General features: G+C 42.4%; 1 protein-coding gene across 3 annotated transcripts in view; it reads left to right on the top strand.

The window, feature by feature from the left end:
* The window catches only part of klhdc8a (kelch domain containing 8A), a 42,806-nt gene that overhangs the window by 15,485 nt on the left and 10,071 nt on the right, over window positions 1-17,250 (top strand). For 2 of the 3 annotated variants that reach the window (XM_055023931.1, XM_055023937.1), the window contains 5 exons: window positions 1,001-1,190; window positions 7,922-8,237; window positions 9,075-9,285; window positions 11,248-11,412; window positions 11,507-11,725. In XM_055023931.1, the coding sequence (XP_054879906.1) occupies window positions 8,073-8,237; window positions 9,075-9,285; window positions 11,248-11,412; window positions 11,507-11,725 (760 nt within the window). In that variant the 5' untranslated portion in view covers window positions 1,001-1,190; window positions 7,922-8,072. The remainder of the gene's footprint in view (window positions 1-1,000; window positions 1,191-7,921; window positions 8,238-9,074; window positions 9,286-11,247; window positions 11,413-11,506; window positions 11,726-17,250) is intronic. The other variant, XM_055023946.1, reaches the window with a different exon arrangement.

The raw sequence follows: 17,250 nt of genomic DNA, 5'->3' as shown, positions 1-17,250 counted from the left end.
ATCACTCCCAGTGGTTGTCTACAGTTCACTTTAAAAGCAGCGTCTTGTTCTACAGTCTGGACCCGCAGCTCCTCAGAAACAATCACTTCCTGGAGGCGTGAACTCTGTGCACTCTGTTGAGGTTTTCCCCAGTCCCTGACATTTGGATGTGACATATGTAACACTGAAAGAATATATGTTTTTTTTATTATTATTATTCTACAGTTTTGCTTTAAAGGGCCGTAGTATGTAAAAACAACTCTTTTTTTTAGCTTTACGTCATGCTAGAAAGTTATTCCCTCATCAAAAACCTTCCTGGAGTCTTTCATGTATGTTGGAGAAATCTTTTAATCTCTGTGGCAACCATTCAGATGTGCAAAACACCTGGGTGGACCTTGCGCCTCCTTCAAGACAAAGCTCCCCCGCCCTCACAGAGCAACCCTGCCCTGCGACTCCCCCACTCAGCTCCTTCAGACTAGCCAGCAGCAATTAGCAAACATCTGGTGGAACTGTGAATCAGTTGAGTTCATTATAGGAGCTGCTTCTCAGTGAAAATGTATTGAAAGGTTAACAGGGCAGCCATGTTGTGATGATTTCCTGAAGCCGCAGCTTCAGAAAAATCAGGAGTTTTTAAAGAGGTAGAAGCCCAACTTCAAGGCATTACATTACGTAGGCAAATTCCTTTTAAGTCATATTTGATATATACAGCAGTTTTTTAAAAACTAAAGTTAACATAGTTACTCGATTGTTCTATAACATGGCACTATGTGCCTGGAAAATGTCACACTGCATCTTTAAACTCAAGTATCAGAACAACAAGTATCTAAAAAGCAATAAATGCCCGACTTTTAGATAACACGAAGCACTAAATCACTTAATTCATCTGGAAACTCTTTGTTTTGCCCAGTGTTTGGCCCAGATGGTCTCTAATTTTAGTTGCAGTAGTGAGCAGAGATCTTCTTTCTCTGTCCATACATTTTCTCAGTTCTCACATGAAAAACTACCTGTCTGTGTTTTACAGAATCGCCCGCAGCGCTGCACAAGAAAAGGTGTCTCCATTTTTCTACATGTCCGCAGTCTTATCCCACGAAACCTTTATTAATAGAGTGTGACCTACGACGGGGAGCTGAAACGGTATAAAACAGAGTCGGCGATATCAAACGACGGAGGGGAAGCTGCCGGTGGGACTAATGTGGCATTATTAAAACCAGGTTGGTGCGAAACGCTGTCCGTGTGATAAAGCTCACCGTTCATGCACACACACACACACACGCACACACACCCACACACAGCCAGGCTCCGGACAGATTTTGGCAACTTTAGTTGCGCAGTGACGTCAGCTACAGACTGCAGCACAGATGCCCGATTTGAATACTGCAGACTAATTAAATAGAAGCCAATAAACGACCCCTTGCTGATCTGTGTGTTCCCAAAATCACAAAAACAAAAAGCCCGGTGAGAGAGGGAGCAGAACAGAGCACACCAGGTGTTTTATCTGACCTCTGCAGGAGGAAAAATAGGTCACCGTGTTTTAGAGTCTGTCAGAGAAAGTTACTGTGGCTGTTTATTTCTTCCAGGCTCATCCCACGTCCAGACAGACATGACTGACTTAAAAGGTAGATTGCTGGAGATTTGTTTGGGTTTTGAACTATTCAACATGCAGCAGGGTTTAAAGTTTTGCCCCAAAAGGGGGGGGATGGGTGGGGGGTAAAGTCCCTTACGTTCAGACTTCAATCTATTAAAAAAAAAAAAAAAAAAAAGCTCTCTAAGTTTGACTGCAGAACTTCCTCACCGAAGCAGGAGCTGACAGAAATGGACACATGTGAGCCACATAATTTTCCCGTGAGGAATTTATTTTTCTGAAGCTTGCATTTTTTAATTAAAATGGATTTTTGTAGAGGTTAATATGCATTGACTCAGTGAACACACCTGCTTCTCAGAAGCTGCAAAACCTTCATGTGAAAGGCGGCAGAAGACAAAGTCGATGCGAGGCAAAGCTATTTCTTAATCTCATTTACAGCAGCAGGTCTCCGGGGTTTTGGCTTTACATGGCTGGTCCTGGTTACCCTCAGCGACTCAGACAAAACTCAGCCTCCCTCTGCAAGAACCAAGCCATGGACAGCCTGCTGCTGAAAGCAGACGTTTGCATGTACAAAATAAAAAAACACACATGCGCATTTTGAAGTACGGGATTTGAAACTGTCAGCAGGGACACCTGGTGATGACGGTGGCAACAGTTGTAGGCAATCTGTGGGTTGCCTGTTTGATTGCTGCTCCGTCCGTTTCAGGCGTTGTGTCCATCGGCTTCCATTTGTATTCACCGACTGATCAGAACTAATTCATAAGCATTCCTGATGTCCCTGCCAAAAATCCAAACTGGATGATCAAGTCCTGAATCTCTCCCAGTGCAACGGATCCTCACGGTTCACCTTGACTGGCTGGTTGATTTGACAACAGAGATGCTGGATCAACTTCCTGCAAGTTTGATTAAAAATGGACGAAGTCAAAAGGATCCGGTTCCGTCAGTCCAGCTATTCCAACACATTTATCTCTCTTACCGAGCCTTTTCAACTGCTGCTTCTGGGCAAATGGGTAAAATACTCAATAACTGTTTATATTATTTGATGTTTTTCATACAGTGATAGAGCCTCCACTGCAGCCCCGATCTGGTCTGAGCACAATCCTCAGTTTGGGTTAAAGTGAACTCTGGTTCGGTTCCAGCGCATGTGAAAGCAAACTGACCAGAGACCGCCCCAAAAGTAGGACGCAGACAACAGCGCAAGGCATTCTGGGTAAATACAACCAAAACATGCCTGTGTGTGTCGCGGTGTCAGGAGAAATGTCAGGAGCCTTTGACCAAAGACAAAATAGAAATCCTACAACATCTGACTGCTGCATTCCTGCTTGCAGATTGTGAAGCTGCGGCGTCTTCTTCAGATGTTGTTGTGTTGATTCCCTCACTTGGTGCATTCATTGCCATCACAGGTGAGGAGGGGAACAGACATGTCAAATAGTTTGGTCTTGACAGTCTAATGTGAAATAGAACCACATCAGCTGAAAGTGGAGCAAATATTGTAACTTTGCTCCCCGATCGAGACGGTTCTGATGGACTATCAGTTGTGAAAACAGCCTCAGACTAGAGTTATCCCTCCAGTCGGTTCTGCTGCTCATCCTGCCTGTCGTTCTGCAGCCACTCAGACCTGGACAGACGGTTCGAAAGAAGAAGACGTTTTTCACTGTGCTCCGGTTTCCAGAGTGAGTCTTCCCCATTTGGAGCGCGAGCGCAGGGAGGGCAGAAACACAGCCTAATTAAAAGTTGCAACTTGGAAGCATGCTGATTGTGAATCACTTCAGAGGATGCTGGTGGGCTTACTGTTGATCTCAAGCTGCTCAAGCAGTTAATTAAAAGAAAGAATAAATAACGATACGGCAACCTAAATTGGTTACAGATTGCCGATTAACGCACCCTGCGAGCCGGTTCCCGCTCCTTAAGCAAGCGGCCTGGCGGAGGGCGGCCTGGCGGAGGGCGGCCTGTCGGAGGGCGGAGGGCGACCTGGCGGAGGGCAGCCTGACGGAGGGCGGCCTGGCGGAGGGCGGCCTGACGGAGGGCGGAGGGCGACCTGGCGGAGGGCATCCTGGCGGAGGGCATCCTGGCGGAGGGCGGAGGGCGGCCTGACGGAGGGCGGCCTGGCGGAGGGCGGCCTGGCGGAGGGCGGCCTGACGGAGGGCGGCCTGGCGGAGGGCGGCCTGGCGGAGGGCGGCCTGGCGGAGGGCGACTCGCTCCTTTGGTTTTCATCTTTCTGCCTTTTTAACAGTGAACTGAGCTGTAAGCAATCATGTGCAAAGTTAAAAAAAAGACTTGTGTGAGGAAAGAGAGAGGAACCCAACTGTTGCTATGGCAACCTGTCCTCGCTCGCTAAAAAAAACAAAAAAAAAGAGAAAGAAAACGAGGGAGATTTTATTTTGAAGGACGCTCTTCTTTGTCTTTCCTCTTTGTTCTTCATTCCGGCGCCTGCGAGGTGATCAAAGGTGTGACAGGTAGATGAAGCGCAATAATAAAGCAGACAGAGTGGGGGGAGGTGATGGGGGAGGTCACAGGGGGAGGGGGAAGAGGGAGAATTGGGAAGGGGAGGATGTGAAGCTCAAAAGGACAAACTGCTGAAAGACTCTTCTGTCTAAATTTGAGTCCAAAGTCCTTCCCGCGTCCTGAAAAGCCGCCCCGACTCCGGCGGTCACGGTTAGTGTCGCTCGCCGCCTGCGTGACACAGAAGGTTGTTTTCATGGCCACAATTTAAGGCAGAGGCAATAAAACCCCGTGATGCATTGTGGGTTTATCCTCCACGCTTCCTCTCCCTCATCAGTGATAAACCTCCACCCCCGTTCCTCCCTGGAAAGAAAAAAAAAACAGGCATGTAGGCACCAGAAGTGGGTTACGTGCAGGAAGCAGAAAGCTCTTGAGGGATGACAGGGTGGGAGAAAAAAAATCTAATAAAAAAGAAAAAAAATACAAGCACCTGACATCACAGCAACAAAGATAGAAAATTTAACAGGAGAGACGGCAGATCAGTCTGCAAGGCCACAGCTGCTTTTTATGAGGAGGAGATGAAGACTTGAGGTTGGAGGAAAACAAACAGATTGCTGGTGAAAGTTAAAAACACAGCTGCTGCTGTCTGTTCTGTGTTATGGTAGGTTGTGTTAACTTTTACCGCGTGACAAAATGATTCAGAGTGAAAAGAACGATGCCTAAATTAGCTGGTTAAATAAATGTCCTCAAAGTAATAAAGTTTTCCTGAAGTGAGGACAGAGTGTGAGTGGAAACTCACAGATTATACCTGGAGATCTGACAGTCAGTCAGCCGGTGACTGGGTCTGAGGTCAAACACTGAGAAATTGGATTTTCCTGTGTTACCGAGCTGGAAAAGGATTCACGGTTTTCAATTTCTTCTTCCAGCACAGTGGCATGCTGCTTCACTCCTCCTGCTGCAAACTGAAAACCCAACACAAAATCCACAGCAAGCAGCTGCATGCAGAGGTTTCCTACTTCAGTCCAAATTCAGACATACTTTATTGAGCCCAAAGAGAAATGAAATGATGTCGTAACTCAAACATCACAGTGCAAAAGCGAAAAAGCTCTATTTTCTGGGGCTCATCCTAAAACCCTTGAAATAATAACTAACTTACAAGCAGCAAGATGGAAGATTGTTTTAAATCAATAATTTCTTCATTTTTATCAAAAAGCTTTTGTTCCACTGGCAGAACATGGAAAAACGTGGAATAATCTGCTAGTGGAACCAGTGAATTTTTAACCAATATTGCTAAAAAAGCGACTTGTACGTCAGTTTATTGTATTTCAAATGTACGAACATTTTGGCACTAGAAACTACAACAAAGCGCAACAAAGCGATGACAACTTACTTTTTTGTGTTCAATTAACTTAAAATGTTCAAATCTAACCAACTTAAGTTAATTTACTTAAAGCAACTTTACTTATCTTGAAACAATTGAGTTCAATGCCAGTTTCATATCCTACGTCTGATCAGCTCATTTTTTTACGTTCATCCAACTCAATTTACTAAGTTTTCATAACTTAATTCATTAAGTGTTTAACATGACAACTTCAAGTCACTCTTACTCAAACCATTTATTTGTGTCTATTAAATAATTGAAATCAGGAGTCAGATCTTCAAGCTGAATCTGACTGAAGAAAGTTGCTGTATGACAACATGTGAAGACATGCTATCAGCTCCATGTCTCTGCAGCAGAGACAATGTCCTGCAGTAACATCATTGCTGATGGGAAGTTCTGCCAATCAACCTTACCTGCTTCTCTTTAACGGTGTTTTCATGCCATACAATCCGTTAGACTCGGTTTGATTGGGGACAAAAATTGCAATGTTAGTTATATTTCAGGTGCTGTGGTTCTCTTTCACACTGCACTGTGTGAAATCAACCACACTCTTTGAAAAGCCTGTTCCCCTCCTCACCTTTGGTGGCGCCGTACCAAGTGAAGGAAACTGCACAAAAAAGAAGACATTGAGCGCAACATCCTTCACAGCAAAAATGTCAGATTTTAGCGATTGTAGGATTTCTCTTTTGTCTTTGGTCGCCAGCTCTACTGCCAGTGCTGGACTTGAGCGTTTATTTTGATTTAATTTATCCTGGAAATGTCCTGCACTCTCGTCCACTTCCAGCTTCCTGCTCCAAAAGGAAGTGGTCCAAGCGTGACTATGTCTTCTTGGCGTTTACATCATGCATTGGAACTGCACCAGAGTTCGCTTTTTTCGGTCCACATCAGATTTTGATTTTGCATTCATACCTCCCCAAATGAACCAAACTTTTTAGGCAACCAAGCTGGATAATAATATGTATTTTGTCTCCTATAACTGCTAAAATTCTCTAAAAGTATTTATTGTAATGCAACAATAAATCAAAATCAATTTGTGTGTATACATTTGAAAGTTTTGAAATGTTTCCAAAACTTAAAAATGTTAAATCTAATGTCTGCCCTTAGCTTCCTCTTTGTACTCATCACTATACTGCCATCGTATTAATTGGGGTCATGAGGATGTGTGTGTACTTCATAACACATAAATGATGCCACATGAAGAAATGAAATCATGAGTACTGCTAATTCTTATTAGCAATATAACAGTATGTGGGGGGAAAGATAAGCAGAGCTAAAAACACAGGCAGACATTTTCAATTTGATTGTAAAATTCAAAATTCAAAAGTGGGAAACAGAGGATGGTGAGCAGAGCGTGAAAAAGAGAACTACTCCCTCCACTGACAGATAGCTGACAGCCCACACCGCAGGCGGATGACGGGTTCCTCCAATCATCTGTGGAGAGACAGGCCTCGGCCTCTGGGGTGAGCGCTGGATGACACAGGCCAGCGTTTCTCTGGCTGACTGGATCAACCTGCTGAGCGTCTGCAGGAGCAAGAAACCAAAGAAAGAAAGAAAAAAAGGAGTCAGTTTCTGTGCTGCTTTCCCAGGGCTTTATAAAAGAGTTCTGTTTAAAAAATGAAGTTAAAACAGTACTTTAATTTGCATTGGATAATTAAAGAGGCAGTGTTATGTCAAATTGCCTTATAAAGGGTTAATAGAGGAGCCATGATGTGACGTCTTCCTGAAGGTGGAGCTTCAGAAAGAGCAGGAGTTTCTTAAAGAGACAGAGACCCAATTTCAATGCATTAAAATGCAAAGTAAAATTCCTTTAAAGCCATATTTGATAAATACAGCATTTTTATAACAACTGGAGATGGCATAGATACTTAATTGTGCTTCAAAATGGCACTGTGTACCTGGAAAACATATAATGTTGTCCTTTAATAATTGTAGATACTGACTTGTAAAGTTTTTTCAGAATCTTTAAACCCTTTAACATTTTCTCATATTTTTATCCCACAGAGCAACACACAGTGGAAAATGACCCAATAATGTACTTAAATGAAACTGGACTTCACTCTTCACTCCCACTGTTCATATTTTTTTAAGCTTTTTTCCCCCAAAAAAAATATTTTCTACAATTGAGATAAATATATAAATTGATTAATGATTTAACTGTCATTAAAATAATTACAGGGCAAGAAAAGCAGTTTGACATATAAATGACTGCGCCAGTAAATGAAGCAAAAATAATAAAAAGAAGAGAAATGTTTAATAAGTGTGGTCAGTGCTGGTCAGTGTGGTCAGTGCTGCATCCTTATGCTTTTTAGAAACAATTGGACTAGAAGGAGAATGCAGCATAAAGTTGGAGCTCAGATGATGCAGATAATATCTGAAAACAGAGTTAGGCAGATCTTCATCTTTATTGAGTCATTGCTGTTGGACCTCGGGTGCGTTGGCGTGGGAAACCCTCACGTTGCATAACGCGAGGAGCCGGAGCGTCTCACTGTGTGTGGGAATACTAACAGGCTTCTTCCTGTTCCTGCTCGGTTCTGCAGGGCCCAGCAGAGTGACATGGCAGAGCGTCGAGTCGGCCTGAAGATCCCCTGACTCCTCAGCAGAAACCTTCAACAGAACCTGAGGTCCAGCTTTCCCCCCTCCTACATCCTCCACCCCATCGTTTCCTGACCCGTCCTCTGGTTCCGGGTCATGGCGCTCCCCAGTGCCAACGAGTTCCACTGGCAGAGCCTGGCGCGTCTGCCCTGCGGCCGCGTCTACCACTCTCTGTGTGAGGTGGGGGGGCAGATGTATATGCTGGGGGGCTGCGACGCTGCGGGCCGGCCGTGTCCCGAACTGGACCTGTACTCTCCTGAGGTACCAATCAGAACCACCTGGATGATGATGCTGCATAATTAGACATACTGAGTCTTTTTAATCTTTTTTATTTTTTATGTTCTCTAGAAATTAGTCTTATTTAGATATTTCGGTATGATAATCATATTAGGAGTGATTTATTTATTTATTTGCTAAACTTGATGAGGTTTTTATTTATATTTAAAAAAATGTGTTTATAATAGAACGTGTACAGTACATTGAGAAACTTCTGCACTCTTATTCTGTTAATCTAAAATCCTCTGTGTGAAAACTACAGGCCTGACATTCCTACATGTGAACAATTTCTGGCAGATATGTTGTTAAAAAAGTAAACTTTTTACACTTTTGACGTGATAATGTAATTCAGAAACTGCTGCTACCATAAACCCACCTGCATTTCCTAGCTACTGTTAGGAAATGCAGGTGCGTATCCAGGTGGTGGAGGTGGGGGGGTCAGTGCTGCAAAGGGATTGGTTGTTTCCACAGCTGTGGAACAAGTAGTTCACCTCCAAAACAGGTGGTGGCAGCAGCGACAATATTACTCTATGCTCTTATATTTATTAACATAGTAAGGCTTTAAAGAATATAGCATTTGAAAACAAAAAAAGAAAATAATTATGTTGAAAACACTGATGTTTGGAATCAAAGTGGCTCAGTCAAGCCTCCACAGAAAATCTTTCTGGTTCAGCACAGACGTTTGATGCAGATGGAGATGCAGATACTTTATTATTATTATTATTATTATTATTATTATTATTATTATTATTATCATTATTATTTATTAATTAGGGAGAAATTCTCACCTCGTTAACTTATGTTTTTGCCGTGTGTGTTCAGGGGGACCGCTGGATAGGCTTGGCCCCGATGCCCACCCCCCGCGCAGGCGCGGCCGTGGCCGTGCTGGGGAAGCAGATCCTGGTGGTGGGCGGAGTGGGAGAAGACCAGCGCCCTCTGAAGGTGGTGGAGATGTACAACACAGAGGAAGGCAGGTGGAGGAAGAGGAGCGCTCTGCGGGAGGCCCTGATGGGCGTGTCCATCACTGTGAAAGGTATCCACGGTTACGCAGTTACTCCTCTGGATTGATCTTCTTACTCGCCATGAATCCTCTGAAAATAAAACAGTTTCCGAGATGAAATGAGCTCAGCTCTTCAATCAGATAATAACAATAACAAAAGGAAAGATGTCCACAATTTTCTCATTTTGTCTAATTAAGGAGCTGCTTTAATCAAGTCCAATTTGATATGATTAAAATCAAATTGCCCAAACAAAAATCACCATCAATCATCTCAGACTTGTTCAACAGGCTCGTTGCTCATCAGAAATAAACTTCTTGACAAGGTGATAACTGCCATGCTAAAGTTTAGCCTCTTCTAAAGAAAATGCAGATGAACAGGTTTATGTAAAAATAATAAGAAAAAGCAACAAATGAAAGGGGAAGAACTGGATGAAACACGATGGAGAGCCGGAGCTGAATTGAAGGCGCGGGCGGGCGGGGGGGCTTTGAAGCCCCGCTGGCAGCAGTTAAAGCTCTCAGTCTTCTTGGATGAGTGTGTTGAGGCTTTTCACACCTGCAGTTTATCCCGTTCATCCCAGCAGATCCTCCCAGTCTCTGTCGCTCGCTCCTGTGAAACTGCCATCTTCAATTCATGTCGAGCCAAACAACCCAGATTCAGCTTCCCGTGGAACATCTGTGGACTGACCTGGATGGGAGGGACGCTCTCAATTTTTTACAAACGCTTGTAAATCTTTGATGAGCTTAAAAAAGGGGAGGAAATGGAAGCGTAGGCGTAACATGTAATAAAGCCGTAACAGGAGTCGAGGTAATTTGTTAAGCAGAGTTAAATATAACCTCAAAGGCGCATGTTGATGCTTGCTTCTCATTGGTTCGTTTTGTTTGCTCATCACTTCTCTATTAATTCCACGCCCGAAAAATACTGAACATCTCAGAGCTTCCACACAACAGGCCATGCATTTGTTGGAGCAGGAGGAGCGCCCAGTAAAATGTTACTGACCGTTTTTCATTTCTTCTCATCTTCATGGTTAGAGAAAAACTTTGATGTCACTAATGCCTGGTTCACACAGCAAGATAATTCTGATGATTTTTGACTCAACTGCATAAGTCTATGGACCTTTTACACTGCCTGGATGTGTGTGTGTGTGTGTGTGTGTGTGTTGTGTGTGTGTGTGTGTGTGTGTGTGTGTGTGTGTGTGTGTGTGTGTGTGTGTGGGGGTGTGTGTGTGTGTGTGGTGTGTGTGTGTGTGTGTGTGTGTGTGTGTGTGTGTGGTCTCCTGGCCTTTTCCATGTGACTTTGTTATGGATTGAACATAAAATGTCACAGTTCTTCCTTTCTCCATTCCTCCAAATAACATCAACCCAGGTTATTAGGCCAATCGAGTTCTGACATTTGTAAATCAATCCTGAATCGTCCATGTCGGCGTCTCCATGCATCAAAACTTTTCAAACACTGATCATCCAGGATTTTGGCTGAAAGGTTAAACTCAGCATTCAGAAGTCAAATAGGTTTTTATGGAGCAATTTCATTGGCTGTGGGAAGTTATTGATGCGTCACACCAGAGATGTGTGATTAAAAAAACAAACTAAAAAGTAATTAAATTATTTTCATCCCTTTTGTGTTTAAAGGGAACTGATTTACTTATTATGTAGAGGTGTGATTACTTTAACATCAGCGTCGCACTTCCGTTTCTACCTGAAGTGTTGCGCTCGCTGTGGGTTTAGCTCTGTTTTCAGCCTCAAACGAGTGTGTGTTTAGTGTCGCGCCTGTCAGCGTCTGCTGGAACAGACAGATGGCGTTCACACACAGACGTATCGGCGGTGCTGCTCTCCTCTCCCTGAGGGATCTGAGAGGGAAAAAAATCTGCGAATCGGTGAATCTGCCAAGACTGAATGGGGATCTGTTGTACATTAATGCTGTTGCATTATTTTTTTTTATTATAATGAACAGTTGTGATCAACTAAAGAGAAGTTTCCTAAAACGTCTGTCTGAGGCAGATAGCCGTGCTCTGGCTGTCGGAGGCATGGCCGCTGACCTGCTCCCTCGCAGCGTCCTGCAGCAGTACGACCTCAGAAAGGACGTCTGGGCGCTACTTCCTCCCATGCCGACTCCTCGCTACGACGCCACCTGCCACCTGCTGGGCAACAAGCTTTATGTTGCAGGTAACTCCAGAGTAAATAGACTTCCTACTCTGCTTTTGGCACCTTTTCCAGAATAATAAAAGTCAAAACAAAACACACAATTGTCTTCCTGAAGGTGGTCGTCAGTGTAAGCGACCGGTGAAAGCTTTCGAGGTGTACGACACAGACGCACGCTCCTGGACCTCGCTGCCCGTTTTGCCGTGTAAGCGCACCTACGGCGGTGTGGTCTGGGACTCTGCTGGGAGGCTGTGCCTGCTGGGAGGCCTGCGGCAAGGCGGAGGACACCAAACCTCCAAGTTCACCAAGAACGTCAATATTTTTGATACCAATCAAGGTACAGAAACACACGCGTTGTCTTCAGGGTTTTTTGTTTGCACCCGTTGCAGTGTTTCGGCCAATCACCGACCTTTAAAAAAGCCTGACCTTTAAAATCGACGAATCTGATGCTGGCCGATACCGATTTTTTTGTTTTTGTTTGTTTGTTTGTTTGTTTGAAATGTGGCTAAATATAGCAAGAAAGCCCCTAATATGGCAACAGTGGAGCAACTGTTGTTTACTGCAAACATGCAGACATGAGCTGGTGGGAGGGGTTAACAGTCAAACCTCTCAGGGCAGAGCAGAAGAGGACAGTGGTTGATCACGTTAGTATCGGTCGATCACTGATCTCCCAGAAGGCAGGAAGCTGGTTCAGATAAATCAGTTGGTCAGTAAACTGGTGAACTGCATATGTGCCCTACTGGTCATGCAGTAATTACTCTTATATCTTGGAAGATTTAGGGGTTAAAGTAATATTTCAATTTTGTCAATATATATATCATTTTGATGACTAGAATTAATATTAATAAAAAGTCCCGGTTTGACTACTTGGAACTGGATGTACTTTAGCATATTTTTACTCTTATATTTGTTGTTAATACAGTATCTATGATATGATAAAAAACAAAAAAAATTGTTTCAAAATATATAATTTCTTAAAACTGAAAATGTGTTTGTAGGTTATTTGTTGGTATTAAGCTTCAGATAAATATTAATCTAACTGCAGGCTTTGAACACATCTTCGTCACTCTATCTGCATGTTCAGTTTGAATCGACTGGAGAAGTGGGATCGTATTGAGCATTGTTGGTGTTTTTGCGGCCAGCCAAGAGAACCATGTAGAGCAGCAGAGTTCGATCAGCCGGGCTCCACTTCCAGGAGTCGGTTTGCTTTCTAAGAAGTTGTGGGTGGCAGCCTGCCTCCTTCTGCGTTTTCTCTAAAAGCTCAATATGAAGCCTTCTCCCTCACTCCCTGTTTATTCTAGGCAATGTCTGAAAAACTAAAAATGACTCTTGCCTTGTGTGTTTTTTTAATTACCAATTACAGAATCTTTAGGAATCATCTGTGCGCAGATTGTCAAAATTGTGTTATAAAATAGCTGACCTCAGCTGGGCTCAGGCATCGTTGTCATATAAAACTTAAACAGTCAAAGGTTAAAGCTCCATGGTTGATGGAGTCACTTCCACTTTTTTAATCCAGCAATGGAGGCATTTAAGGTGGCGAAAGATTGTTCTTTTCCCCTTTTTTTGACATCTCCTGTCCTTAAAAAATACAGTCAAAGAAAAAATGAACTTCTCTCTCAGTCAAAGTGTATTTACAAATAGATTTGACATTCTCCTCTCGGTAACGTTTTTAACTCCGACTTACCGAACACGAGGAGCAAGGAGAAAACCCCAGAGGAGATGACATTGATTAGGACTCACATAAATCTGATTAATGAGTAAAGCTCTGGGCACACAGCCGTGTTCAATTATTTAGCAGAATGTGCCACCGACTCCAACAGATTCCCTTCCCTCCGATCCAAACGACGAGCTGCATTTATGCCGTTCGCTGTCAGCGTCTCCCCCAGTCAAGTGTCATCGGCTTTTCAACGTTGACTTTTTCCACCGTCGTTAATGACGACGATACTGTGAGCATGGAGCAGACTGAGCACACGCAAGAGAGTGTGTGCACACTGTTTGTACACAACAGCAGTGTGTGCATGTGTGTGTGTGTGTGTGTGTTTGTGTGATGGGGGAGCTCATGACTTTTCTGCTTTGCAAGATTTTTGCGAATTGATCGTGATGCCATCTCTGGGAGGCGTCACTATGAAGCTAAATATGTTTGCATTTTTCTCTGTAATGGCATTCTGCATGTAAGAAAATGAATATATGGTTATAAAAAACGCTAAAAAGAAATCTTACAGTTTTCACTTGTGATGGTATATTTCAGAAGGCAGTTACTTTGACTATCAGTCTAACCGTAGCTGCGTGACAGGCAGGACGTTGTGCTGCAGGTTACCATGACACCGACATGCTGGCAATTAAAGGTGTGCGATACTGAATATTTAATATTGATCTGATACCAAGTGAATCAACATTCACTTGGTATCACAGCCAATACTGATACTGATAGTGATAGTTTTTAAGTTTGAAATATCATTCATTTAATTCAGTCCAGTGGATTCATAAACTGCCAATTCACAACAAATGTGGTCTCAAGGCACTCTACCAAGAGTCACTTCAGTTCAATCATATTGATCCTAGTTATCATAGCCATCTGAATAGGCTTGTTAACACAATAAGTTGTTCTTCCTTCTACCACTTCCTGTCCTCTACCTCTTCTTTTCCATTCCAGTAGCAACATCTGGTTGTTGATCATGTGACTCGTATGATGTGAAAAAAGTGTTTCTGTTGAAGTTTTGCAAAATACTCTAATTTTGATATGAACAAAAAAATACCCCTTCATCCTAGTGCAAAAGATTTACATCAAAAAAATTGTTTTTTTCCAAAATAGGTATGTATTTATTATGTGAATTTATTTTCGAAATGTCAATTTGCACAATTTTAAGATGAATGGAAAATGATGGCTGCGACAGACTAGTGACCTGTCCAGGGTGACGCCGCTGGAGATAGACACCAGCACCTTCTGACCCCACTAGGGACAAGGGCGTTAGAAAATGAATGGATGGAAAAATCATGGCAACGACGAATGTAAACAGTTAGATAAGACATTATTCATAATTCAGCCATAGTGCTAGTGTTCGTCACCTATAAGCCAATCAGAGGAGACATCTGTGTCTTATTCAGGCGTTGGAGCGACAAGCCCCGCCTCCTTGGGAGCAGCTATTTATGCAACATTTTGGGGAAATTGTAGTCTGTGATTTTACTGAAGTTATGGAGCTATGGGTTCAACACTTTCAAATGAAAACTCAAGTTTTGATGAACTTTGAGAAGCAGTGAGAGTTCTGGTGGAGCCAGCTGCAAAATATCAAGGAGGCCGATGAATAAACACATTGCTACCGCAAACAAACTGACATCATGTGAAAAAAGTGTTTCTGTTGCAGTTCTGTAAAAGAAAAACAACATACATTTCAGATGAAGGAAATTGAAATACCGCCTCAACGAAGCACAAAAACTTTGTCAAAAAACTTTGTTTTTCCAAAATTGCATGTTTAATTAAGCACATTTTATTTTTTTAAATCCCCATTTGTGCAATTTAATGACCAATTAAAATGCGCTTACACAAAGAAGATAACTAGAATCACTGACAAAGCTCAACTTTATATTTACACAAGGTTAGAAACGTCTTTTCGCATGCTTTCACATTCATAATTTTACCATAGTGGCTCACAAACATTCTGCGACTCAGCTCTGCTGTCAAAGATAAAGACATCTGTCCACTTTGCTTCAACTTGACACGTTCTTGCTGATGGTAATGAGAGAGAGGTTACGATGCAAACAGGCTGGTTCCGTCAGACTCATGCCTCCATCCAGCCGACGCGGCCCAGTGTCACAGGTGAACAAATTGAGGGGGGGAATGGAAGAAGAAATGGGAAAGAGAAAATCAATAAGTCATTCCAGACAGCCGGGCATCCAGTCACACTTAGGGATCGGTCGAATGGAAGCCGAATAAAGCAGAACACGGCGGCGATAACGTTAATATATGATAATGGGGGGGAGGGGGGGTGATTGACTTGTGTGTTTGGAGAGAGAGAGAGAAAAACGGAAAGGGGAAATGCTTCCCAACACACACAAACGTCTCAGCATCCCTGCTGACGAGCCCACAGCCGCAGTCGCTTTCTCCAATCTAATTCTGCCTGAGATGAGATGGGAGATGAGCTGCTGGGGGATGAGGACCGTTTCAAATTACAAGATCCAGAAACAGATTACTTTATTATCCATCTGCAGCAATATTCCTCCACACAGACACACTGCCATGCAATCTGCTGTGACACATTGATATTGTATTACTGTTCCATCTCTCCAGCATTAAGACACACGCCTGTTAGCGGATGTTGTATTCTGGGTTACACATAAAAAAAAAAAAAACACCCAAAGTCTATTTGTGGAGAGGAAATTGTTGCACTTTTAGCTTCTTGAGACCAAAATCGCAGTGGAAATGTTTTACAACTTTCCTCTTTTGCTGCTTGTCTACTTTATGAGCTTAGATTGGAAAAAAAAAAAAAAAAAAAAAAAAACGACAACTGTAAAACATGTTGCCACACTTTGGTCGCTTTTTCTTTTTTTACAGCAACTTTTTCAGAGACAACTTGAATGTTCATTTCCCCAAGCTTACTGTTTTAAATTCAGCCAGTGACAGCAAAACAATGCAGAGATGAAAATGAATGACCTTTGTGGATTTGAGCGCAGAAAACTCAACCGCTGAAACAATCACTTGTTCTCCTTCAGCAGGAGGCAGACGCTGACAGATCTGGAGAAATTGGAAAGATTACGTCATTCGGTTCAGCGTCAAGAACACTGCCCAGCTCGAAGAAAAACAGTTTGTAGATCAAACTACATAAGACCATAATGATTATTGTCAGCAAAATCACCCAAATCTGCTTACATCATTTTTTCAGTTAGATACGTTTAAAAACAAGCATAAAAAAAGACACCTTTTACACAATTTAAGTGGATCTCACTACAAATTAGTAAATTAAAGAGATAAAATAACCCTCACATGTACATGTAATCAGTTATATCTAGATAGAGGTGAGTGGTTTTCTATTGACTATTGGTTGCTTTGCACAGAGAGAATCAGGTGACACTTTATGTGAAGTTTATAAAACTGACAGGAAACTCAGCAATATGACATAACAACAGTTATGAACATAAAGGAGTCTTCATGATAGTTCATAACTCTGGTGATGAAGGGGCCTTTGGTAAATAATGGCACTTTGAATGCAAAGTTGACATTTTAAATTGACTTTTAATGCAAGTTTTAATTGGATTTTGCATTAAATATTTCATTATTTACTGAATACTGCCAAATTGACACTTTTAATGCAGCTTTGTGTTAAAAGTGTCATTATTTGCTGAATGACGCTTCATGAAGACATTCATAAAGACTCCTTCATGTTTGTAACAGGTGTTATGACATGTTTATGACAGTCTCGTGTCAGTTTTATGTATGGCCCTTTAGATAAAGTGTTGCCGAGAATTGTTTCTGCTCACAAGTTTCTTTTTGTCATCTTTATGTGCTGAAGAAAAAAAAACAAACAAAAAAAAACAGAGAAACTAAAAAGCTTCGTTGTTAGTGAGCAAAAAAACCACATTCCAATATTTAATATTGGATTTGTATCAACACTGAAATGGTTAAAAAGGACAACAAAGGACTGGACGAGAAATGAGAGATCAAAACGGTCTTTCTGTCCCATCAAGTCATAAAAACCCACGGAGGTAGAAAACATTCTGTTCAAAAGCATCGTCTCTCAGTCAGAGGTGTTTGAGATTTCACGTGTGACAGGCGCAATCCATCAAAGCTCAAGAACTAATCACCATCCTTCTCTAGTTTTAATCACCAGGGAGAATTACAGAGCAGAGCTGCGGACGAAATTAAAACCA

The sequence above is a fragment of the Poeciliopsis prolifica genome, unplaced genomic scaffold (assembly GCF_027474105.1).
Source record: "Poeciliopsis prolifica strain line A6 unplaced genomic scaffold, Auburn_PproV2 SCAFFOLD003, whole genome shotgun sequence".
In the NCBI taxonomy this organism is placed as follows: Eukaryota; Metazoa; Chordata; class Actinopteri; order Cyprinodontiformes; family Poeciliidae; genus Poeciliopsis; species Poeciliopsis prolifica.
Note: the sequence above shows the minus strand (reverse complement) of the source record. Positions and strands in the feature narration are given on the sequence as shown.